The sequence below is a fragment of the Cyclopterus lumpus genome, chromosome 15, assembly GCF_009769545.1.
Source record: "Cyclopterus lumpus isolate fCycLum1 chromosome 15, fCycLum1.pri, whole genome shotgun sequence".
NCBI classification, from domain to species: Eukaryota; Metazoa; Chordata; class Actinopteri; order Perciformes; family Cyclopteridae; genus Cyclopterus; species Cyclopterus lumpus.
Window position 1 is genome coordinate 19114188 of NC_046980.1, and position 25843 is coordinate 19140030.

Here is a 25843-nt window from a genome sequence, read left to right on the forward strand (position 1 = left end):
GCTGCCACCGCGACCCGACCCCGGATAAGAGGGTGATAATGGATGGATGGATGGATTGAGCCTCTTTCATAAAAAGGTGGAATCTAGCTTCTTTCAACTGGATTCCACCAAAGAGAGAGTTCTAGTGGTTTTCATGTTTACACAGTGTGACACAGTGAGACACTGAGTGTTGACCCCCCCTCTGTTGTGGGGTCAACGCTTGAAATCGTTCAATTGAGTGTTGAGGGTCAAGACAGCAGAGCTATGAATACTGTCAGCGAGAGCCTCAACCAGCACGAATAAATGGAAGCGGCTATAAATGGAGCCTGAGTAAATAGACATTACAAGCAATGACGGAACCAACACTGCACTCGCAACGTACCTGGCTATGAGCCTCTGGTTTCTCGCTCAGCTCTCCTATTGTGGGGTTTCTGCTCTGTGACAGCGCTCCTGTCAGAGTTTACTTTGACCTGAGCTCCTTTCTCTCAATCCATTTGGTGACACATGGACGTCTGAGGTGGACGTCTCAACACTCATTGTATTGACTGATCCCAAGGGTGCAAGTTGTCAGGGCAATAGCAGCGGTAACATTGGTCATTTAATGAATACAATGCATGTGAGGTCAGGGTGAATCTCTGGAAGCTCACCTCTCCCACAGCACAGAGCTTTATATCATGGAGGCATATTGTACCGTAAGCCTGCTGTGTACAGTAACAACATCATTAAACACATCAAGTATGAATATCAGTAATCTCATGAAATGACTATGGAAAATGGATACAAGTGAAGAATCAAGGATCACCTTTAATTAAATATCAATCCCTCCTCTTGTTACAGTAGCATTAGCGTGAATAGAAGCGAGGATTTAGAGCGCGTTACATGACAATTAAGTTTGGGAGGCCATAGACGACGCAGTTGAAGGCCACTGGTGCGAAAGTTGTTTTGTGGCGTGGGTCATCCTCCTTCGAGTCATCGCGGAGCACTTGATCTGTGGAGAACAAGCCAGAGGAAGCCATGACTCTATCTGAAGGTTATTTTAATTCACAAAGATGCCAGAGCCTCCCATGAAGAGAACGAGACATGTGTGGGATGCACAGATTCAAAATAAATAAATGAAAAAGACACTTGGACTTATTTGCACTGAACAGAAATGCGAATGTGAGTCTAAAGAGGATGCAAATCGGATAAACGGGACCACACAATCCTGTGACCTTACCGTCCCCTCTCCTCAGGGCGTGCACAGTCTGGCCAGAGATCTGCCTGACCCTCAGTAGATCTGCATGAACACATGGTGACACACAACCCTGTAACTGCTAGGAAGGTAATGTGCATATTGAAGGAGGTTAAATTACACTGTATGAAGTTACTCGTAAGGGATGAGAAACGGAGAAAAGGCCAAAACCTACTGTCGAGCACCTTGACCATATTGTGTGTGTTCTGTTGAAGACTGCTGTGCCACTGGTTGAGGACAATACAGCCAACACCGCCCAGACTCAGTAGCAGAGCGGTCTCCAGTGGTTCCTCCAGGTCCAACTGTGCTGCCCTGGAGTGGAGAGAAATACAGGGTTAACAGCTTATAGTGACCAAATTCAAATAACTCCTTCATGATAATTAAGTAGCCGCTTACAGTGTTCATTCAAGGTATTTTCATACATGATATAAACATATATGGGAACAACATATTTAAACTACAATAATTCTATTTTAAATTGTTGTTATTTTATTCCCATGACACTCGTGGTAAACCCTTCTTCTTCTGCCTGCCTGGTGAGGTGGAAGAGAAAGTAATTTTCTCTCAATGTACGACGTGGTCTCCTCGAAGCCTTGGACTTTATGTTCCTAAAGCTAGAGCAGCTTCATGGCTGCTGGTGACGGGGGCAGAAGACCAATGTGCACGGGGAGAGCACGTTGAAATAAGGCACTTATGGCAGCACAGCAACTCAATTCTATTACTTCATATTCATGCGATAAATATACAAATGTCAATAAGATGTCAGTCTGCATTAGAAACACTGATTATAGTGATCAATTACACCTGGACAGACGTGATCACGACAAGACATGTCCACTGGAGTGAGGGACGAAGAAAGAGAGAGGAAGCCCAGTTTCTAGAAACTACCAACAAAAAAAAAGCTGAAAAATGCTGTCAAAAGACAAAACCATTAATTGTTATCCAATAAAACACATCCGGAATATAAAAAGGACAACAAATACAAGTGGCAAGAAAGCTCAGTGCACATTATGTTTTGAGCCTCATTCGACCAAGCTATTCTGTTACCTCTTGAACATGTCACGGTTTGACTGGCGGAGAATACTTGCACTGTTCTGAGTGAGGTCAAAGAGCAGAGCCAGGCGACACTCTGAGAAGGGAAAACATCATCATTATTATCTGTCAGAATGAATAAAATCCATCCAGAAAAAGACACCTAACAGTTTTATAAAACGACTGTAAAAAACCCCATCACAAACAAAATAAACAACACACACAGGAGAGGTGCTAGTGTGTCATTTAGTTGTCTTTCTTCTCTGTGTTGAAAATAACTAGATCCATTGTGTTTTATGGATTTAAAGTTGATATGTGTCCACTGTAAATAAAGGTAGGAGGTTAGATGACTGAACTTGAACAACAATGGGAGCATCCGGTCTTTTCTGCTGCTTCTGGTTTCCATACTTTTCTGAGCGCTACACTTTCTCTGCAGAAAAATTAATATATTGTACGTAACTCTGTTTGAACTAAACCGTGTCGTTTTTGCCTTCATCGGCTGCTCGACAGGAATGAAGGAACCACAAAACACAAAGATTGTGGCGATCGGCCTTGCCGCAGGCGTTTTAGCAGGTTGCTTCAACACAGTCCATCTAGTAACACAACGTCAACGTTTACTGTACGAGCGCTTGGACCGGACCGACAGGAGCGAGAGAACTGGCGCTCGTGTCGGACACCAAGTGTGAGCCAGCGAGGTCGCCGTGCAGCGAGGACGGGCAGTGCCTCGCAGCTGTTCTGGCTGGCTTCCTATATATTGACGGCCGTGTCTGTCCCTGCTGCTATCCGGCCGCCTGGGGACACAACGTCAGTCCACTCTGATGTGAGCCTCCGCCATCCAGTTAGAGTCACAGCAGGGAAACAGACATCAAGCGTTGTCCCCCAAAGAAAAGCATAATATCATTACTCAAACAAGATAAAGATAGAGTGATGCACAATCCCGCACATGTGATGTGAGTGCAGATGGCGCCGCACAAGCTTGCGTAACACCTTTTTATTCTTGGAGAAACCCAAATATTTTCTTATCCTGATGGCTAATTAAGTGGGAGCAGCCCGGTTTTGTTGGGAGGCAACAGCTGGAATTCAGACCATGGTGTCAGTCACACTATAGTTAGCAGCACTATAGCGCCTATGTCTGGCCCGGGGCCTTGCGTACGGCCAATCTGACACTGTCGATCACGCCAAGTCCACCCAGCATCCACCCACTCGTTGTGTGTTGGCGATGGAAGCCGTCAACATGGAGCCATATTGTTTGTGTGAAATGTCTTTGAAGGTGCGAAAAGCTGTAAGGTTATTCAGGGTAGGCTATTCTTTATCTAATGAGTGCTCAGGGTGGGGAAAGGCTTGAATGTTTGAGAAGAGGGGAACGGGTTTAGAGTCTTCTTGTTCCCCCGGCCTGTAAATAAATCACAACTGCCAGGGGTTCTGTTAAAACTAAATTGTATAGTTTGAGTTTTATTTCTCTCCAGCTGTTAATTGACTGAGGCAACAGTGACTTTACGTTGAAAGGATTCTGCAGATATCCGTCTTGAAATGCTACATGGAGAAAAGAAAATGAATCGAAATATTTTCAGATGAGGGAATGTTAAAGAAGAACGTTAAACTGGAGCAGGGCTGCGATAGTAAAACCACATTGATTTTTCCGCTGCGGAACAGGGTTGTGTCTATATATAACCACACGGGAATGAAAGATTGATGGGTTTGAAGAGATTAAGCCCACCGCTCCATTCACGGCTTACACAATCGGCAAACAGCTCTGCTCCAAATGTCATGCAGTCATTACAGTATTTTGATGCCTATTTTTCTCCCTGACACACCATTTGAAAGGCCTTAGAAAGCTTAAAAAGCAGTGTGATTACATACAAGTTGGGAAGTAACGAGGGCACCAGATACTTAAGACATTTAATCACACAGACTGGTTCTCTGTCAATGTACTCCTCTTCTCTTCTCTTTCATATGACACGGCAACATTTCTACTGATCTTTTGTATTAGCTTTGGGATGCAGTGATAGTAGGAACCATCTCAGCAACATCAAGGGAATCCTTTTTGTTTTTGTTTTCACTCAGACCAGGAGAACAGTTTGCGCGCCTATCTCATGAGATGGGTGTGAAGGGGAGGAACACGGTTAGTCACTCAGTCAATTCTTTCCATTGGGATGGGTGTGTCGTTCCATAGAGGATACTCTTCAAACGTTGGCTCTGAATGATTAATTACTCCATAGCTGTTTCTTCATTATCTTCTCATCTGAGAAAACCTTGCATAGTGAAGCATTATGGTTCTTTGAGTAAATGTACGACTTTATTCTCAGAAACGTAGAGTAATATTAACGCCCTTTTCTATTTATTTTTGTAAACCTACAATGACCCCAATACGCCGTCGTACATTTGGATATGTTCGGCATACTGATATTTACATTTTAAAAACAACATGTATTCCTTGATATGAAGTACAGTACCAGACAGATTGAAGGCTGCCAGTTTGGTAGGTGGGATGTTTGCCATGAAGCGCTCCATCCCCAGGTAAATGAAGGCACTGCATCTGCACAGCAGCTGCTCCAGCTCCGACAGACTTGATACAGATTGGAGGAGGGTTAGCGGTGTAGATGAGGTGCATTGCAACGTCAGAAACACAGTTGGCTCTCGGCATGCTCGGTGCAAAGACCAAGCTGCATTGCATTCTGACCTGGGCGTTTCTCTGCTTCCTATGAAGCCCTCCCACAGACGGGTACAGTGCTGGCTGTGGGTTTCCAAAATCTCCTTCATCCTCGTGCTCAGACTGGTCCCTTCTGTGCCAGACATACAACAACAGACCAACATGATGGTTCCCTGCAATGCTAAAGTGGAGCTGACATATGACCCATTCGAGGCCACAAAAGTAGAATGAAATGAAGTAAAATACTACATCGTAAAAGGGAGACGGGTGCTTTGAGAGGCTTCGAGCTGACATGCAGAGCAGACTTGAGCAATGCACGGCTGCATATACACTACGAAGAGAACATTAGTCACTGGAGGACATCCTATTACTTACATTTCCACTCATGGATTTACCAATGCATATCAATATTATAGTTTATTAATCCTGTGAATATGTAATGTGAGGTATGTAAAGTAATCTCTCTTACCAAAGCTGCCTTCATTGTGAGGGTCAACAATATCTGTGGGGGTATGTTAAGAAAAATGATCTTTGAACAACATTTGTGTAAAACGTATCACAAACACAAATAAAACCGCCAGTTTCAAAAACAGAAACAGGTATCATATTTAAATATTAAAAAAGATACATTTCATGTGACGCGTGTGCACTGGAAAGGTGTTTGAAGGCAACACACGGTTTACAGGTACCTGGGCAAATACATGAAAATTGTGAGAGCTTAAACCAGTGATGGTTACAGACAAAGTGTATATAGTACACACATGCAAAACATTTTTCTGGCACATGTACATCTACAAATACCAGTTGTGAGATACAATATGAGAGTGGGCTTTAAGACAGAGGAGACAGAGCAGAAGAAACAGAAGTAAAAAGGAAAGGGGTTGGTGGAAGAAAACACAAGTGGTGCATGACAGAGGATGAATGCTCAGAAGCTGGAAATAGGATCTTTATGAAAAACACATTATGTAATTGATTAAAAAACCACACTTAAAAGGGAGGCGAGAGGAAATAAAAAATTGCCAGTGCTGACTGCAGGTAAAAGTAAAATTGCCGTCTGTATCTGGCAGGCCCAGATTAATTTACTAAACTCACCACTTTGATGGTATGGCTTTGATCTCCCTTCCCCTTAGTTCCCTTGCCACCTTTGGTCTCCTTTTTGTTGTCACTTTCAACTGCCACAGACAGCAAGCAGAATTAATACATACACTTGTCTGCGGGGCAGATTACATAGCATTTGGACCGGGAAAAAAAAAAAAAGAAAAGAAATCTCTGTATCTGCAAAGTCAGTGACATTCATTGGCGACTGAAGAATAGTTCTAAAAGTTTCCTCATGGCAGCAATATCCATTACTCTCGGTAAATGAATTCACTGATTATTGATTAAGCATTGATTGTCTGTTTAATTACCTGATTTATTTAATTCAAACCACCCGTTGTTAACAAACAAATAAATGGGTTCAGTCACAGACACATTGAATAAGTAATCTTAGTTACAAGTAAAAAAATAAATCTCACTGCAGCAGGCGAATGCCCATCTTCTGGATAAAAAAAACAGTAAATAAAATAATAATGGTGAAAATGATTTATTCCTCGGTAGCCAGGGAGTCAATATGTTTTTTTTAAAAGGCTGGCCAGGTTTTTATTGAAGATCTTGAGGGAACCTCTTAGTAGAACCTAATACTCTCAAGCCTATTGCACTGCAGTATGTCATGAATCCATCTATTATGAGTGGGCGGAGAGGGAGGTGTCTATTTAAGGAGAGTGGAGGGAGTAAAGGAACGGTGAACGCAATTACTTGTTGTGTGGCTTTTAGGTGCGTTAAAGGAATTTCAAAAAGGCCTGTGAGGGGGTTGGGCCTACTGTGTTACCCTAGACCCCACTAAGTGTATAACATATTGCAGGTCATATAATTGTGGATATGAACCAACACATACACATATACAGTACATGTCGGTAGTGGGTGATTGTTGCGCATGTCAGTTCAGTCAGTGTACGACTTGGCTACTCTTGCGTAGGTGAACTGGACTCTGGTGTGTACATGGTCTACTGTCCCCATTGCTGATGTGACATGGTAATCTTGAGGTCCCGCTCCCAGATGGACTTCAGGGAGTCCAAACAAGTTGGGTTTAGCTTGAAAGTGTAATCAAACCCACGGTCAAAGCGAGGGACGCGAAGAAGACGTGTCCGTTTCTTGATGTTACAGGCATGTATGTTGGAAGGCATACAGAAACTTGTGTAGGACTACCATTTATCAGATTGGTGCGTCCCAATATATAGAGAGGGAAGAAAGACGATCTAGCTAAACACAGTTTAGCTAGATTTTTAAAAGAGCTCTCAGTACATAACTCTGAATCTTCATTCAAAAGAATTATCTCAACACTTCCCTGGCCTGTCTAAGAAGGAAAGAGAGCCTTGGGAAGCCTTTCATCGTGGGAGTTAATAAGGAAATGCTTTCTGTCTGAACCTTTAGCCAGTTTGTGGTGGTTTTACGGGCCGTGATTCGGTGTGCTTGGAATACATTTGACAGTTTGTACTTAGGCGTCATTAAGATTAGGCATTTAAAAATCCTTTGCATAAAGTAGGCTATTAAGTTATTTTGTCCACACAATAGTGTTTTTTCTCTCACATTTTGAAAATAATTTTGATAATATTGAATACATATACGGTACAGTAAATGGACCTGTACTTTTATAGTCTTCCGACCACTCAAAGCGCTTTAACACTACATGACATCATTCATCCATTCACACACTGATGGGAGGAGCTAAGGTATAGGAGCAATTTTGGGGTTAAGTGTCTTGCCCAAGGACACATCGACATAGGCTAGCAGAGCCGGGGATCGAACCGCCGCTCACCACTGATCCACAGTCGCCACAGTACATTGACTTTGTTTTTTAAATGAAATAACTGTGTTGCCTACACATCTTTCCTATCAGCGTCACTAATCACACAAGTTTGAAAAAGGACCAACAATAAAGTCTCTGTAGTTTGAATCAGTCGATTACTCTCAGACGTAGTCACATTTGAGGAAGTGAGGTTATTCGTTCCTACAAAAAGCAAATATTTCCCACCTGAAGGGACTCTTTTTATTGTTTGTGCTAATTTGTTGTGTGCATTCATCATGGAAGCACCGCACAGAATAATAGATAGCCCTTTTTAGAAGTGGTTTCAGGCACTTTATCTTTTTGACACAATGGTAAACTATAGATGTCACAATTATGGTAATGATGGCCCAGAACAATATCACTTTATTTCTGGTCTGATCGTCACCCATGTATTTGATCCAGGCAATGAAAGATGCCAGTGGCATATGCAATTGCCAAGACGTGCACGCGCACGGTAACCTTTGAACAGTCACTCAAGTTATGCAAATGATTCAACCTTTAAAAAAGGTAAAGAAGTCTGCAACATCAGATTCAATGATCTTTCTACTCCCTTTTCTTTTCAAAATATGAATATGCATGATTCCCAAGAGGTTTGTAGCATCATTGCCAAAAAACAACGTTTCTTTTCTTTTGGGGGGGATTTTACACTCAAAGGAGATCTCCAAAATTAAAACCGAAGGACACAATGTGTCGATAATATTAAATAAAATGCAGTTTAAAATGAAAATATCTCTATTTTTTTTTAATCACACCCTATCCTTCCTTCCATATTAAAACGTGATTTGTTGTTAGTTTCCTGCTCCAATAATAAACGGTCCTAGTTTACAGTAAACAATCATTATAATATTCAGTAACAAAATGAAGAGAAAAATGGGCAGAACATGCTTTAAGCTGCTGAACCGTCGTACGGGCTTTACTAGTGAATTTCAGCTTTGCAACTGTTGTGACAGAATAGTCAGAACAGTCCTCTCTAATAATACAACTGTACTGTAATGCACAGTGTTGGGCAACGATAGTGAAACATTTAGGCTTTTGTTACAACCGACGTTTGGTTAGTTCGTTGTGGGTCCCCTGAAATGCTGCACAATGTATCTTGAACAATACATTGGTGGATAATGTTGTTGTTCTTATTAATGAGAGAATATAGTAAATTGAAAATAAATAACAGATAATGCCTTTTTTCCCTTTTTAAGCACAAACGTGTCAATTTTGGTTAATTTAAGGCTCTTTCTTGATGTTACATGTCATCTGTGAACTTTTTATGAATAGTGAGTTTTGTTATAGGATTAAGGAGGCGAAGCATTCAAAACATTGACCACTTTACATTTGTTTTTTTAATCACAATTAGCCCTTGTGCCCCACCTTTAAAAAAAGTTGGTCTGATGTCCTTGTGGTACAAAAATGTCCAGGTCAATAAACTGGCACACAATTATATATTGATATTAAATTCCACTCTCACTGACTTAAATCTTTCAACCAACTTCAGTCTTGATCAACACCACCAAATATTCATTCATTTTCCAAATTGTAGCCCTTTGAATGTCATTTTGTTATAAAAGGAAAACAAGAAATGTAATAATTTTCTGTACACTGAATGCTAGGGGGGGATTTCACAGTCTGGAAAACGATAATGATGAGCAACAATGCTGATTTTGATGCACTGTGCAGGGCTTTATATATTTTAGAAAACAAGAGCTATAACCCTACATGTCAAAATGGCCACATTTAATGGACAACCACTTTTGGTATTCATGGATGTCCGCATGAACTTCTGCATGCCAACAGGATGTGAAAGGACCTTTCTCTCCTGATCATGTTCCAATTCTATGGCTGGCTGCCTGCAGTCTAAATCCGGATGCTTTGGCAAACGTAAGCAATTATTTACTAAATATGACGTGGAAATGATGTGAGGCAAACATCCACTTATACTACTCAAACACCCCACTCTTATTATGAACGGTTAAATAGACAAGACTGTTCAGACTGCATGGTATAATTTCAGTTCAACACGTTGGGCCACTTTCTACATCTGTGCCACAATGTCTCGCCTGCAATAGAACAACAACAAAATCGTTGAACAACTTGTGAGGATCCAAATTATTGCTACTTAACCTAATTAGTCCAACAAAATAAAAAATAAAATAAAAGATATGCATTTAATTATCTGTACCACTATTATCTGTCCAACAGATATGTGACAGAAATACTAGTTCCTTACACTGTACTGTGCAAATCTTAGTCTAAAGCAAATGCAACAAGCAGTGTCTTCGAAATGAACAAAGGAAATTAGGGGGAATGAATGAACAAAGGTCTGGGTTAACCATTCTTTGGACATTTATACAAGTATTAGTAAAAATTTAAACTAATGCCTGTTTATTAAATAAATTAATGAATATTTGAAATGACGTAGCTACCAGTTGTTCCAGACAGATTATTATTATATCTTATTATAGGTTAGGAAATGTTTGCAGACATTTCTGCAATTCCTTATAATAATAATAATCCATTTAATTTATATAGCGCTTTTTAAGATACTCAAAGACACTTTACACACAGCTATGGGGAGCAATGCAGAGTTAAGTGTCTTGCTCAAGGACACATCGACTAGGGCGGGGATTGAACTGCCAATCCCCTGATTGAAAGACGGGCATGCTAACCACTGACCCACAGTCGCCCGACAAATATTATTATCAAGCTGCTCTAATAAGTCTCTTAAATCTCTCCAGTTGATCCAGAATGCTGCAGCTCGTGGCCCAGCTAATGGCCCTCCTCTTACATGTATTGTGATTATCTGGATTGTGGTCCATGCCTCATATGAATAATTTCTGTTGTAACTGTTATGTTGTTCATTCTCATGCCACTTTTTTTCTTCAGTTTTTTGGGGGGAATTCTTCCTGATCCGATGTGATGTCCCGGGACAGGGATGTGGTTTGTGTACAGATTGTAAAGCCCTCTCAGGGCTATACAAAATAAACTGAATTGAATTGAATTTCTTAAAATATCGGTGCACGCGTGTCTCCGGTACCTTTGTCTGGTTCTTCTCTGTTCAGCCGACTGTGGAGGAGCTGGAGAGAGAAGTCTCGAGACATAGAACTCAGGCCTTCGTCCTGCAGGACGGACAGGGCTTCCAGCGGCAACTCCAGCAACTTTCTGTCTGCCAGCAATACCACACACTCCCCTGGCTCTGTTGGTAATTTAGCTGTGTACACACATTTTCTCAGAACTCATTGTTTATTATAATCTTTAAGATGACGCTGCACAACAACCTTTAACTTTTGCCGCTCTACTTCTGAAATCCAGAATTTCCGAACTGTTGTGACATTGTTGTAACAACAATGTAGAGAGTTCCTTCTTTTAAAACAGTTTCGAGGCACTATAATCCCCACTGAGCCTTGTAAAAGTACGGAGTCATCAAGCTGTGTGTGTAAATCAACGTGTATCACATTATAGCACATGTAAAGCCACTACCCTGGCCTGAAGGGGGAGGGGCTGGATGTTCATATGACAATGTTAAGATAACCACAAAGCCCTTAGGGTGTCACATGCACAAGAAAGCTCACACTCAACATGCTCTTCCTTTACCTGAGCTCCCTTTCTCTTCTTTATCTTTGGCTTTGGTCATTTCAGGGACTGGTGGTGATGCAGCCTGGGGCCTGAGGGAGGGAAGGACAGGTGAGGACCAGTAGATGGATGGATGGATATATTCACTACAGCAGCATTTATACATACAGCTAGGCAATACAATCTAAAAAAATGAAAAATGCACAATATATACAAAAAATAGAATACAAGAATAAGAAAAATGCACTATTTTCATAAATAATAATAATATTATTAAATTAACTAACAAAACAAAAACAAACATAACAAAACAGTAAGGGTGCGCTACCTCATGTCTGGCAAGAACATTAGATAGAACCAGATAGCTTAAAATGTGATAAAGTCGTGCAGCACTCGCTTTGTGGAAGCTTGCTGCCATGCACCAAGAATAACAGACAAACCAGTCTCACTTTGTTTTGAACACAGACTTGTAAAGACACATCTTTTATTCAATTCAATTTAATATATTTTGTATAACCCAAAATCACAAATTACATTATTTGCCTCAGAGGGCTTTACAATCTGTACACATACGACATCCTCTGTCCAAGGGCCTCACATCAGGGAACACTCCCAAAGAAACCTTCAGGAGAGCAACAGAGGAGAATCCCTCTCCCCCGGATGGACAGAAGTGCAATAGATGTCATGTGTACAGAACTTCACTTCAAAGTAGCAAAGTCTCCTTCCTCAGGCTAAGAAAACTAAATTAAATATGTCAAACCTATTTCAATGACAGATAAAATACGTCACCTGCAGCACGAGAAGTCAAACTGTGTGAGAAGTGGATTTAAATAGTCTTCCATGTCTTGTACAATGTCTCTGAAGTGATGTCCTAACATTTCTTCTGCGGTGGTTTTCTGTACAGGAGAAGAGGAGTTTCAGTAGCTGTAACAAAATATTTTTGTTGTTTTGGGCCACTGATTATTTGTATGCACACATCTGAATGCTTGGATGGAAAAATCCGCTGTCCCAAGTCTACCCAGCAAGCGAGAAGAGACATGAGACGGCGATAATTGCAACGGATTGAGTTTATTCATGAGGCTCGCAGTGGATAATGTTAATAGAGTGAAAAAGGAGCAGAGGTCTCAACAAGACATACGCGGGGAAAAACACAACGCTCCTCTGAGTCCTCCGGATGGTCCTCAACGTTGTGCCGGCAGGCTTGCTTGATGAGGGAGAGTCTAGTCTCCAGGCCAAAGGCCTGAGTCTGGTCCCTCAGTGCCAGCAGAGCCTGTGGGCAGACGGAAACCTTGGCCACCCTTGTGCACGTCAGGGTACCTGCAGCAACAGTGTTGACACACAATCAGACGTGCGTTCCCACAGACACGTACATACCTTTTAGTAGTCTGTCAGACTAGTCCCACTAAAGGTCACACGAGCAGGTATACCATGTGGTGACCAATGCCAGGCCAGTACGCAAAGAGATTAAAGGGAAATGGTCGACACTATTTTCCTCTCACCTTGTCTTGATTAAAGCTGAACTTCTCCTCTGCCTTGCAGGTAAATGTTACATGGAAACACTAAATAATGTTGTCTCTATTTAACAACAATGCATTAAACATAATGCTATCGCCAGTGAGACTCTCACCTGTTACTTGCGTAGTCTTTCCCTTTTGTTTTGGAGCTTTGGTCACCTCATAGAAGGCCCCATAAAGTTCCGACCTTAAAAACAAAAACAAGCCAACACTGTTACCTGTTTACTGTATGCACTACTTCACATGTTTATTTTAAATATCTTACATTTCAGTTAACATCTCTTTCCACATCGGCCCTCTAGTGGCAGGTGTACCACACAGCAAGGCCCCTTCCTTCAGCCTAAAACCTATTGTCACCTGCGTGACCTGCAGTCAGTTACTTAATTTATAGCAAAGTAACACAAGGAGAATATATTGAGACAAGGACAAAAGAGGAATTACCCATCTTCAGAGTGCTGAAGTAGCAGGATTTTCAGGTTAGGTGGAAGCTCTGCGAGGATATTTAGGTGGCTGGGATGGATGGTAAGATGACTGAAGGTCTGCAAATCATTTCAAGATTAAACATGTAACAGTGTATTATAACAACTTTTACCCTTGGTCTATTTGTTCTTCATTAGGTGGAGAAAATAATTTTAGAAACGATAAAAAGGTATGATGTTGGTTTTAAAAGTTTGCCTTTCGATTTCTGAAGATATACATAGATCACGTAGATATACTGTACGTAGACATGACTAAATTATTGGTCATTTGGACTCCAGACTTACTAGGCAAAAAGCGATGATATGATGACGCAAGAGCAAGGGGGAGGGGGCACCCGACCGGATGATGTGGCAACCCCATGTGCGTCACACTGTCTGCAGCACATATACGTCTGAACGTGACGAATGATGGTTTGAAGTAAAACATTAGAGAATTAAAGAAGTATTTGCTTAACTAATATTATATGAAAACTTGAGGCATATGGAGAAGCCGGTCCTTTCAGTGTTTGAGCACTGGTTGTGATAAAGCACCATTTTAACAACAAACTAAAAAGGGCAGAGTTGCAGAATCTCAGGTTCGCACATATTAGAGCAGTTGTCAAGAAAAATAGTAAACGATTTATTCATTACTGTAATTATTAGAACTGATTTGAAAGCTGAAGAAGAGACCTCATTTTGGATCAACAAAACTATCAGGTGTCCGAAAAGGTCACAGATGAAATGATGACATTTCAGTCACGTCCATGTTAAAATGATGATGATGATGATGATGATGATAATATCACAATCAGTTTTTACTTTGTCATGTTAATGCATCAAATATAATTTATTCTAAAGACATATAACTGTTGGTAATAATCACATAATTAAACACGAGACACTTAACTTCCTTTGATGGAAAATGAGGACTAATCTCCATTCTATACAGAAATATACATAACCAATGTTGATTCTAAGGCAACATTTTTGTACTTCTAATATTCACACATTAACAAAAGATTCATCTGCATTTTAGGGGGTACATTCTAGCTGTGTTATGTTCATAAGGCTGCAGATGTCCTGATGTTGTGCCACATGCTAGCTACTGTGCATGTTGCAAGTGCTTTTGGAAGATCCACTTCTCGGTGTGGTTTCGGGAAGTGCATTCAGAGCAAAGGCCATAACAGCAGCAATTGTGTGTCCCCTGCCATCAAGGGAATTTACTGAGTATGACAGCATCTATAAATCATCAGTGGTGGGGTTTGGTGACCCCAGTACCTTGGAGAGGCTATTGAGGGAGTCCTCCACTCCCTTCAGCATGCGGCTGGGCCTCTCTTCCTGAGAGAGGAGCAGCTTCCTGTGCAGGCTGAGCAGAGCCGAGAGCTGGGACGCGCCAGTGCCAGCACAGGCAGCGCTCAGGACCTTGGCCATTGTAGCGATAGTGCAGCAGCTCTAGGAATAAAACGGAAGATGGATGAGGCGGCGCTGGTCGAAATAGCAGGAATTAGAGCAGCTGATGATATCGCGAGGAATGCCATTCAGAGGGTACAGATGCAAAGGGACTGTGATGTGCACAGAGACACCTGCATGGTGTCTGACACGCATGCAGCCGGGGGCAGCATATAGACACCTGTTTCATACAATGGACTCTAGGTGCAACCTTCTTCAGATGTGAGACTCGGGCAGTGGAGTGAATGCACACACTATCTGATGCACAATACCTGAAACAAGGCGAGGTATTGACCCGATGCTGCAGGGTCGGACTGGCCATGACACTCCAACATGTTGAGAGAGGCATCGGCCAGAATGACAGAGGGCAGCTTGTGTTGGAGGCACAGGTTGACGGCCTCAGCCAGTGCCTGACTGGCCTGTGCCAACAGCTGCTGGGCTCTATGCCTCCTCCGCTGCTGAGAAGAAATCTCACACACGCACGGACACACACACACACACACACACACACACACACACACACACACACACACACACACACACACACACACACACACACACACACACACACACACACACACACACACACACACACACACACACGTGTCTGTGTAAACAATCACTCAAACCCTAACCCTGTAATCATCCCTCCTCGTCATACTGGCCGTTAAAAGATTCTTTCATAAATTGTCTCCACTATTATTGATGGGACAAAAGAAAACCCACAGTCGTCTTTTCCTGCAAAAATACATTCCATTGTTCAGCTAAAGCTAATATGACGCTTACTACTGGCTTCAGAGTACTTTCCTGTTTCTGTGGACGGCATTTCTTCCTTGAGCTGAGGGCGAGGGACATTAACACAAATAGGGAATCTTTTCAAAGACTTTAAGTTAATTTGTCTTTCTCAGACTACTGAAGCCTCTTGTTAGCGTCCATTGAACTTCAGAATGCATGTTTTTACACAGAGCGAAGACTGTGGGTTTTGTTGCCCATCTCTTGAGCTGGAATTACATAAGTGAGATCTTCACATCCAGTATGGACAAGAGAAACTATTTCAGCAAATTTATTCTCTTGGTCCAACTCCAACAAATTATTAGTACCTGTAATCTTTCAATTTATCTATCTACCCATTGCTGTTTTATAAGACCTCTGAAACTGCATACAATTAAAGTAGAAGTATTTTTTTTTTTCATAGCTTAAAAACATTTTCAGCTTGTGTCTGTTTCTGAATTAGGGCCATTGTAGGTAAGTACAAAAATGAATAATCCAGAGCCAGGAGGAGGATAATATTGCGAGAAAATTCTTCTGAGATTCAAGTTCGAAATATACAAGAAAAACACTGAGATTATTCCAAAGAAGAAAACCTATTAGATAATTTGAGTTCTTTTCTTGTACATGTGTACATTTCTTTTTGGGAGCATGCCCCCTTTCCCCTGCACTGTTTTTTAATTGTTTTATTATAAAATGCCCATAATATGCCGTATCAGTTAATCATACGTGTATATTTCAGTGGTTGAATATCTTTCGTTGAATCCGAGAGGACAATTAAATCTTGAGCAGGGGCCCTCTAAAGATGCCAGGTGTTAATTCCAGCAATGCTTTGATAATGCTATGTTAGTTTTTAACAGCAGGTCCCCCAAGGACAAAAGCAGAATAAATCATCTGATTAAAGCCATCTGTGAAGGTATTCATCTCATTTTGATATGATCCAACTTATATATTACATTTTGTATCATTGTAGTTGATCTGAGTGCAGTCAAGATTCAACCTTTCAACATTACCTATTGAATCCTACTTAATATTCCAAAATGTTGCCACATAAATAATACATTGCCCTTATTTGATTCTGCTAAAGTTTGATGTGGACAGTAGATCTTTTTCAATATGAGAGCTATGCAGAGCGCCCAGAGAGTTACCTCTGGGGGATTTGAGATGTGAGGCGAACCTCAGTATAAAGACCGTAGATTAGAGATGAGTCAGGAGCGATGGGGTCACTTGTCGGGAGGTATGTACCTGCAGCTCAGCACTTTTGGCAGAGGTCACCCTCGGCTCTCGGCTTTCGGCTTTCTCCGAATTCTTGTCCTCCACGGAAACGGCTTTGCAGTCGGACCCGGCCTCCTCCAGCACAAAGTTATTTCAAGATCACAGAACAGTGAGCGTGATTAGTACAAAATCTCCTCATGATCACAAACCACGAAGACCTGAGCTTCTCCGTCTTCAATTATGTAAGCTGACATCAATCCCTTTAATCACGATAAGCTTTTCACCCCGTGGAGCAACTTTTTCCAGGTTAGTTCTCCATCGGTCTGTATGTGTGTGCATCAGGATTCCCAAAAAGGCATGGCAAAAAAAAATCCCCCAGAGATTTAGATGACTTGCAATACAAGCGTGTTGTTTCTCTCTGGAATGTTGTTTTTGTGGTTACAACATTTCTGAGTTGCCTAATAAAAGGACAGATGCATAGTTTAAGTAGTAGTAGTAGTAGTAGTAATAGTAGAATCATAGTGGCAGTTTAAAGATTTCGTGTTTTACTCTAAAAGGCCATCATCTAAAAGCCATCAAAGCCAACATCAGGTAGAGATGTCAGGAAATAAGAGTAAATACATACCAGGTATGCCGGCTGATAACACCAACTAGGCTGATGATGTCACATGACTATAGTGCTGAGATACATGCTCTAAACAATGTTAGCTCCTTAGAAGCTTGAGGACCACTGTCGTGATTTAGTGTTGTATTTTCATAAAGAGGAACTCAAAAGAAACAACAACAAAAAGAGTGGTCTCAATCGAAGCAGCAGAAGCTGAGATATCCTGGTTTTTAAAACACTGGATCATTTCTAATGATACAGCTCAACAATCTTTTTTCATAATCTCCCAAAAAACAACCTCCTGAGCCACAGAGCACATTATGTAGCTCTTCCTCACACCTTTTTTTTAGGAACCCATTCTGTGCCATAAGGTTCTTAATAATGCAAACTTCTCAAATCAAAAGATTAGGACCACAGAGTTATTTGGTCCCCAGAAGTTTGATCCAAGAGATTTTGTAATCCAATGGTAAGAAACTGGGACCTTTGATCATATTGTTCTGTGTTTCAATTTGGAATCCATTTATTACATTGCCTGATATTCCCTGTGATTCTCTACATCATCTATCAAATCCCACAGTTTCCCATCTGGAACACATTACCTCTATGCACCAGACATACTGAATACATGAGCATTACTGTATGTGTACATTCATATATATAGAAACATAAATGGACATTTGTGTTGTCTACAATACCTGTTTATGTCTGTCCCAAAGAGCACACAGATACATGGGGTCCTCCTGCACAGCGAGCAGTCTGAGGTATTTTCCCATCAGACTCAGGCAGCAGGCTCTGGCCTCCATGTTGTCCAGGTAGTGAGAACTGACCGCAGCCAGTTGGCCCAGGACCACCTGCCCCAAGGTCCTGCCCACACTCACCCATTTCTGGACAAGACCCAAGGAAGTTTAGGACGGAAGAGGAGATGGATGGAGGACAGGCAATGTTCTAACTTGTGCTATCATCCGACAATCACATCTTTTTTGGACACACAAACCTCGCTACATTTCACTGGACTGATTGACGTTCAGGACTTGGCTCAACAGAAACCCCCATATTGGAACACGTGTTTAATGTACTTCTTTTCCACACAAGGACAAGGTGCTATAAAACCTGCTCAGAAGCAGCACTGGGAAAGTGGAAAGGAGCCTTTGGGGAAAATATGAAGTCCAGTTCATAGTCTAGTTTTCGGGTTCATCACAAAGTAGCTCAGTCCGTGTGGACTGGGAGTTGGGAGGAGCCAGTTCACCTCACTGATGAGCCCTTGAGCAAGGCACCCCCAACTGCTCGGGTTGCCATCCAGTGAAGCTTCCCCGTCACTCTGACTAACATCTCTCCATACATTAATGCATGTGCATTAGTCCTGTTTATGCCTATAATCTATAATAGTAATATTTGTTCACACTTCTGAGCCTTCTAATCTAAACTATCAATATTAAATGAGTTATTTCCAGTTTAGAGTTCTGGCTGATGCAATAGCTTATATCTTGTCTGGCCTTTTATACATTTGTTGGCTGGCATACATCTTGTGACTTAGTTTTTTTTTATTGGTAGATTTTGTTATTCTGGAAATCAAATCTTTATGATCGTTAAGAAATTACAAGATTAGGGAAAATATATGTTGGCTTTGTTTTTCTTTTATTGTTGGATTGTCAAGTCATGTTTTTACCACCTTAGAAATATTTCCAAATTACCATTTATCTTTACTTTGAAGATAAATGTATTGATAATGCATTTGATAAATGTATCAAATGCATTTTTTTTTGCATTCAGGGCCTTGAGGCTCTGCAGCGATTGGCACGAGGAAATCATGTCCCTGGAAGGGTTTTATATGTTTTTGACAAAAATGGAGTTCTATGAGACGTAGGTGTAAGCTGTATTTCTGAGTAGGATGGTGATGAAAAAGATAAAAAGATAGAATAATGACTTATTACTCAAAATAAGATGCTACACCCTCATGGTAAAATAAAAAGACCAGTTAATGCATGTTTGTTGGCGTAGGAGAGCTCTGGCATAATCTATTCATCTTCTACATCAATTGCCTGAGGCGCTTCTGTACCCACTAACCTGTTCGATGGAGCCTGGCTCAGGTTGGCAGCGTGTAAACTCCCACAGTGCTATCTCAGCCAAGGATTTCCTCTCGTGGGCCAGAGCGTGGAGTTTCTCCTCAACACAGTGCTCCTCAAGCACGGCCAGACTAAACTCTGCCAGGGCCAGTCGCAGGCGCAGCAGCTTCCGCACGGCTGCCAGTGACACTCCATGACTCTGGCAAGGATGAAAGCGACAGCGTGAAAATAACTAAAATGAGAAAATGCACTGAACATTGTATGCACACATACATGCAGCAATACATGATGAAGAACACACATACATCAGTAGGTCAGAGACATGGGACAAACTCAAGGAACTCAAGTTGAAATAATAACTGAAATTTGCGTCAATTTGCTTCGCTATTTAAAGTGGCTGCCAACTTGAAATCAGAAGCGCCTTCACTTTATGATATTAAAAAGTCGAACTGTGATGATGAGTTCACAGACAAAAAGCTGTTGTTTTACAATGTAGGTTGGATAAAAACTTACTAGGGCAGCAGCGCCATCTGCTGATGGGACACAAGTTGCTGCAATTTAGACTCTGGACTTTTGTATCAATGGGACATTTGCATCTTTTGGTTTGTTAGCTTGTGTATTAAAGTAACAGAGGATCCACTTTCTAGACTTTATTCAAGATCACTTCACTGGTCTCCCTGCCACGCGTCCTGCTCCCTGTGTTGACACCATGTTTTAATATGAATCCATTGTTAAGCCTCACAACTCTCTTCGCGTGCCAGCCTTCGGCCTCTGACCTGGTCCGAGGGTCTCAATGTAGAGATAAAGACAGAGGAAGCAAACCAGCTTGCGTCTACTGTGGCACTGAATAATGATAAATGACACTTTTGCTGGTCTCACCCACATGGTTTAGCCTCCTCGCTCTTTTGGAAGTCCGTCTTTTTAACTTCCTCTCCCCGGATGTTGGGTGATTGGTGTCCTAGTCCTGGCAACGGGGACGCTGGCGAAACTTAACGCTGCTTCTTCTTCTTCTTCTTCTATGGTTTTTAACGTTTTTTAAGCTTGCATCCTTGCTGTTGCATTACTGCCACCTTTCGGATCCCACCTCCTACACCTTCCCCATCAGTCCTGTTGCTCTCAAAAACTTGCTCAAGCACCTTCTTCCCAGCTTACTTGATCCCCACTCTAGAATATTCCACAGATCTCTTCCTTCCATCCCTTGTCCTTCCATATCCCCCAGCATACCCCTCCTTTCTGATCTGTATCTACTACATGTGATGATGACATGATGCACACTTTCTGGTGCCTGGCAGTGATCACAGAGACCCGTTGGATGTTTCCCCATCATATGCAATGTAGGCCTACTGTGCAGACTGCTGTGTCCAATTCTTGCCACTGACACTTCCTCTCTCTTGTTTCCTCCCCTGTATCTCACACTGTTTACTTTACTTTGAATTGCGTGTAGGTGCCTCCCCCTCGTTTCCTGATCCCATTGCTCTTGCCATACTCTGTTGATATTTTTCTTGGTGATGCTCTTTAACTTAACGCCGCTCTGTCTAGGACTGTTTTTATTTTATTTTTTTCTACCTTTTTTACAATTTAACATTCATTTAAATTATTTAAAATTGTATTTAACAGTGTAGCAATTCTTCTGACTTAATTATTCTGCAAATCTTGGATTATTTTTTATTTTGTGATTGCTGTTGGCGCCTGCTCTCCACCACTGCGATCTGGTCAACTGGCGTTGGCTGGCTAGCCGACAGTCTCTTGCTGGCCGGCGGCTACCAACGAGCCAGCCGACTTCCTGCTGGATGCTCTCCACCGCTGCCGCCTGGACAGCTGGCATTGGCTGGCTAGCCGACGGTCTCTTGCTGGCTGGCCGACGGTCTCTTGCTGGCCGCCGGCTGCGGGCGAGCCGGCCGACTCCCTACTCCATGCTGTTGCTCTGAGGCTGGTCGCCTCTCAGCGGTCCTGGTGCTCCGGTGGGCCGGTCCGTGGTTGGCGATTGCATCCTCCCCGGCTGGCATGGTTCTGCAGTGTTCCACCTCGCAGCTCCTTGGGCTCAACAGCTTCTCTGCTCCTCCAGTCGTCTCGGCCATCGGGGTGCTCGGACTCCTTCGTCGGCCCCCTTCGTCGGCCCCGTTGCATCCACAGAGCCTCCCGCGGAGGGTTTGTTTGCTCCTGGCCTGATCGCTTCACGCTTTCCATCCCCTCCCTCTGGTCGGCCGAGCGCATCGCTGCAGCTCGTCATCAGCCCCCAAGAGCGAGATGGTGGCACGAAATTAGGAACTGTTACAGCTCCCCCACCACCCTCTACCTGCTGACTCCACTCCCCAAAACCGGACTGGTACACTCCAAGATGTCGTCCTTTTATGCAGTTCTTTGGTTCCCCTATTTTAGTTTGTCTGTTCTGCTTTATTTTGTATTTGTAATTTTATATTCCTCTATTGTGTTCATTGCCTATATGGCAATATATTTGCCTCATGTATTTTCTAAAATGTTTACTTGTATTGATGTTATGTTTTTACCTTGCTTTTATGTAGAGCACTTTGTAAACCCTGTTTTTAAAGGTGCTATATAAATAAATTTATTATTATTATTACCCAATGATCATTCACTGCCATCATGTTTTGTTGAACTTGTAGTTTTCCTCACACACCCACCTATCACCGCCCTCTCATTAACATTGGATAAAGGATGCCCCATCCTTTGTGAAATTGGAAAAGAAAACATGGGGGGGGGGGTTATGTATTGTATTGTTTCTGTTTTTGATGTTGAAAATCCCACGATAAAACTAAACAAACATCCACAGATGATTTAATCAAAAGCTCAACAGCAAAACATCGCAGTAGGTCTGAGAGTTGTTCAATCAGCCTTTCATTCATGATTCCATCAGCATGTAAACCAAGGCTGCAGCCGCCAGGTGTTATGCCGGGCCATCTCCGGCACTGAAGCTCTCAGATAACCTCATCTGTGTGACAGCTGGTGTTAGTGTCTGGATAAAATAGGATTTGCGCAACCCATCTGATGTTGACAGGAAACAGTGATGGAGGCTTTACCTGTTTGAGTCAGAACAACTCTGAGATATAAACAGCAATACACACAACAGGGCCCTAATAACCTCATGCAGCATCTTAATTGTGATTTGGTTAATCAAAGGCTTGTTTGGAAATGAGATACGGAGAGCACAAACAAAGCATCTCTCTCTCTGTCGTTTAGCCACAAAAAGGGCTTTTCACAGGAAAATTCTGTCTTCTCTCAGCGCTGAAAAACACGCTTGGATACTTCTCTAAATAGGATCAAACATTTTGCCATCTGCACACGTCCTTCATGGGCCAGCAATTGTACCCAGAACTCAGCTTCTGAGCCGAGAAAAGTCACAGTTGTTCAAAGCAATTCGTTTTTTACAATCCGTCCTCTGGTTCTGTTGTTCATCTTCAGCCACATTCTCTACTGAACTTTCTTTGGTTGATTGAAAGTGTGGATGACAAAAGACGCTGCGTTTTTCTGAAGGTATGAGGGACGAGATGTCTCCGAAGGCATCGTTATGATGAAAGACAGATCTTCAGGGGAACACTGCATGCACTTTACTTACCTCCTCCTGTGAGGGGAGCAGCGTCTGAGCAGTCAGTACCACATGTTCCTGCTCTGTAACGGCGAGCTGCATTTGGGAGAGGCCGTCAAGCAGGAAGCACCGTTTGTCTTCTGAGTGAGTAGAACGGCTGGCTAGGGTTCTGCAGGTATATTGTTGGGTGAACAAAGACATACAAAACTGTGTGGTTTGTGTGAGTGAGACAAATAGAGTATGTGAGAGCAGGCTCATGCAAGAAAAATGTATACTAACATATGTTTTCCTATGTGGGAAGTATGAGTGATTTAAAGAATTAGTGGCATTCACTAATTTCCAGATAGTAAGAATTTTCTCTCAGCTAGAAATGAACAAAAAGACAAAGGTATGTAAAAATAATATTCTGTTGACCATTTCATCATCATCATCATCATCATGATCATCATCGTAGCAATTTACGGAGAGGTTTTTTTTAATTTTGGTGGCATATTTCAGGACAACAACACAAGCTACAGAAGCCCTGAGATGGAAGTGAGAAAAAACTATTTAATTTTGTCTGTATAACATTGTTTTTTCTCCCCTGTGTTTATGACTTAAGAACAGGTCGGGAAAAAGTTTTGAAAGGAGAAAAACAAATGTTTGTTCTTGTGCTACTCATTTCAGCTACAAGATGCTCTAAATAAGACGAAAAGCATTCATGTCTTATCCAGGTACGTTTTAATGTGTCTATGCCCTTTAAACACAAAAGTACATATATTGTGCAAGTTATGTAACACTATTGTCGTGTCTTTACGCTTTTAGTCCTGTTGGGTTGTAGTGGATTTTATATATATTTGCACATGTAGATAAGAGAAGTTTATGTTTTAAATTAATACATAAAGAAAGATATGATAATTCATTTGGGATATTATGAGGAATATTCTGGAGGAATGTATTATGAAACATGAGAGGATCACTGTTTTATTCTGTTTTAATGACAAATGTAATGATTAACCGTATGACTGTTTAGACAATAGTTAAAATGGATGCCGATTGAAACCTAATGTGTTGCTTTTATTCTGAAGGCAGGATAGTAGGTTTTATTCTGAAGGGGAACTTCCTGTCCTTGACCGGAAGTGTGAGCTTTGACCTCGCCAGCTTATCAATTGGCTTAGCGAACAGAACTGCGGCATCCTTTGAACTGACCAATAGAGCTAACCTTTAGGTGTGAATTCATTTGCATGACCATACTAACGACCGAGCATTTGTTCTGGGGAGACATGGTTCTACTGGTCTGGAGACTCGAGACAGCCCAGCCCAGCTCTGAACACAAATCTTACAGTCCCGATTAGAACTTTGGGTCGTTGTACACTTCAACTCATGTTCTTGCATGAGGCCCATTGTGTTTTAGTTGTAATGGTAGTATAAAAATAATGGTTACAAGATTTAACTGTCAAAGCTATCTCCGTGCACTCAAGTAGATTAAACATTGTATTTAGGGCATATAGGAAAGTTTAGAGATAGCTCCATTTGCAATTGCATTGTCATTTAGGTCTGTAGTCGCTCCAGAAGGACTAACCTCAGCCCATGTGCGTACTCTGCATGTGTCTCTGCTGCGTGTTCTTCATAGCCGAGTTTAGTGAAACCACTGGCACACTCTCTGAGGGTATCACAGGCGGCCATCAGCCTCTGGACAACCTCTTTGCTAAATCTCTTCCCAGGTTCATCGCCACCAAGGGCACGTATACATTCAATGGCACCCCTGGAACACAACAAAGCACACCCCATGACAGGATTTACATTTCCTTCACCCAGATCATGTGCCTCTGATAAGGAGACTGGATAGTGCAGCTTAAAAATGATAAAGAAATCCTAATCAGAAAGGACAACACAGAGCTAAGGGTGACGTGACCACGTCTGTTACCTCATCTCTAATGAGGTGATGAAGAATGTAATTTCTGGGGCTCGGTTTACACGCGTCTGCAGAACCAGCTTCAGAGCCACACAGCCTTGTTTTATAATCTGTTCAGCCTGCCAAAGAAAAAAAGGGCACGATGGGATAAAACTTAACTTAAAAAAAAGAGGTAAATGTTGCTTTAAGAAAGTTGCGTCTCCATACCTTGGTGTGTGCGTCTTGGTCTCTCTGGCCCACTACAGCTCTGACATTGGTGAGAGTGAACTGGTACCAGAACTCCTCATCCCCTCCCAGAGCGTGGGCTTTGTCCAGCAGAATCAAAGCCTGAGCAAAGTTCTGCTCTTCACAAGCCAGAATGGCCAGACTGAGCAAACTTCTAGCCATCGCTGTCAGGTCTCTGAGCTCCTGGACAGACGGAAATGGAGTGAGCATTATAACGGAATAGAAAACAGAACACTCAGTTACTGGATTTCAACCAGAACTAATAATGGAAGTGTTTAAGGAGCGATCCAACTCGCTTCCTTCTCATCTCTGATGAGTCTCACACGCACAGTACCGATTGGGCACTTGCGAAAAAGCAGGCAGTCAATTATCCTGGAAACAGGAGTTTAGTTGGGTGGCGTTACAAGATAAGGGCAAAACTCCAGATTAATTTGTTGATATTTGATAACTGCTAAAAAAATCAAACAATTTGTAAAGGGTAAAAATTTACTTTGTCAAATAGATTTCTGATCCCCTTGAAGTGAGAGAAAAACCATTCAATTTGTTTTTGAAAATTCAATGTGAGCAGGAGTGATTTTCTTTAGTTTCAACTCACCACAGCCACAAAGTGGGCCTCTACTAGGAGCTGCCTGGCTGGTTGATGAAGCCCAAGGCTGAGGCAAACATCAGCTTTGTCCAGCCAGATGTCCTGAGCAGACACATCCCTCCTCTGTTGCCCAAACCCAACCATTTCATCCACCTCAACTCTCTGAAAGATCACCCAAATAGACAA

The 25843-nt window shown here is 42.0% G+C and overlaps 1 protein-coding gene across 1 annotated transcript in view; it reads right to left on the reverse strand.

Annotated features, from left to right (window-relative positions):
* Positions 1–809: 809 nt before the first annotated feature.
* The window catches only part of LOC117744153 (cilia- and flagella-associated protein 46), a 51410-nt gene continuing 26376 nt past the window's right edge, over positions 810–25843 (reverse strand). The window contains exons 35-59 of the mRNA XM_034552289.1: positions 25667–25819; positions 25054–25254; positions 24859–24965; positions 24514–24696; positions 22983–23121; positions 19410–19607; positions 18041–18229; positions 16772–16873; positions 15031–15216; positions 14588–14761; positions 13293–13390; positions 12965–13038; positions 12476–12654; positions 12127–12233; positions 11359–11429; positions 10802–10975; positions 5985–6064; positions 5521–5581; positions 5367–5394; positions 4923–5036; positions 4696–4808; positions 2258–2339; positions 1386–1522; positions 1178–1255; positions 810–967 (exon numbers count right to left, since the gene is read on the reverse strand). Of these exons, the coding sequence (XP_034408180.1) occupies positions 855–967; positions 1178–1255; positions 1386–1522; positions 2258–2339; positions 4696–4808; positions 4923–5036; positions 5367–5394; positions 5521–5581; positions 5985–6064; positions 10802–10975; positions 11359–11429; positions 12127–12233; positions 12476–12654; positions 12965–13038; positions 13293–13390; positions 14588–14761; positions 15031–15216; positions 16772–16873; positions 18041–18229; positions 19410–19607; positions 22983–23121; positions 24514–24696; positions 24859–24965; positions 25054–25254; positions 25667–25819 (3141 nt within the window). The 3' untranslated portion in view covers positions 810–854. The remainder of the gene's footprint in view (positions 968–1177; positions 1256–1385; positions 1523–2257; positions 2340–4695; positions 4809–4922; positions 5037–5366; positions 5395–5520; positions 5582–5984; positions 6065–10801; positions 10976–11358; positions 11430–12126; positions 12234–12475; positions 12655–12964; positions 13039–13292; positions 13391–14587; positions 14762–15030; positions 15217–16771; positions 16874–18040; positions 18230–19409; positions 19608–22982; positions 23122–24513; positions 24697–24858; positions 24966–25053; positions 25255–25666; positions 25820–25843) is intronic.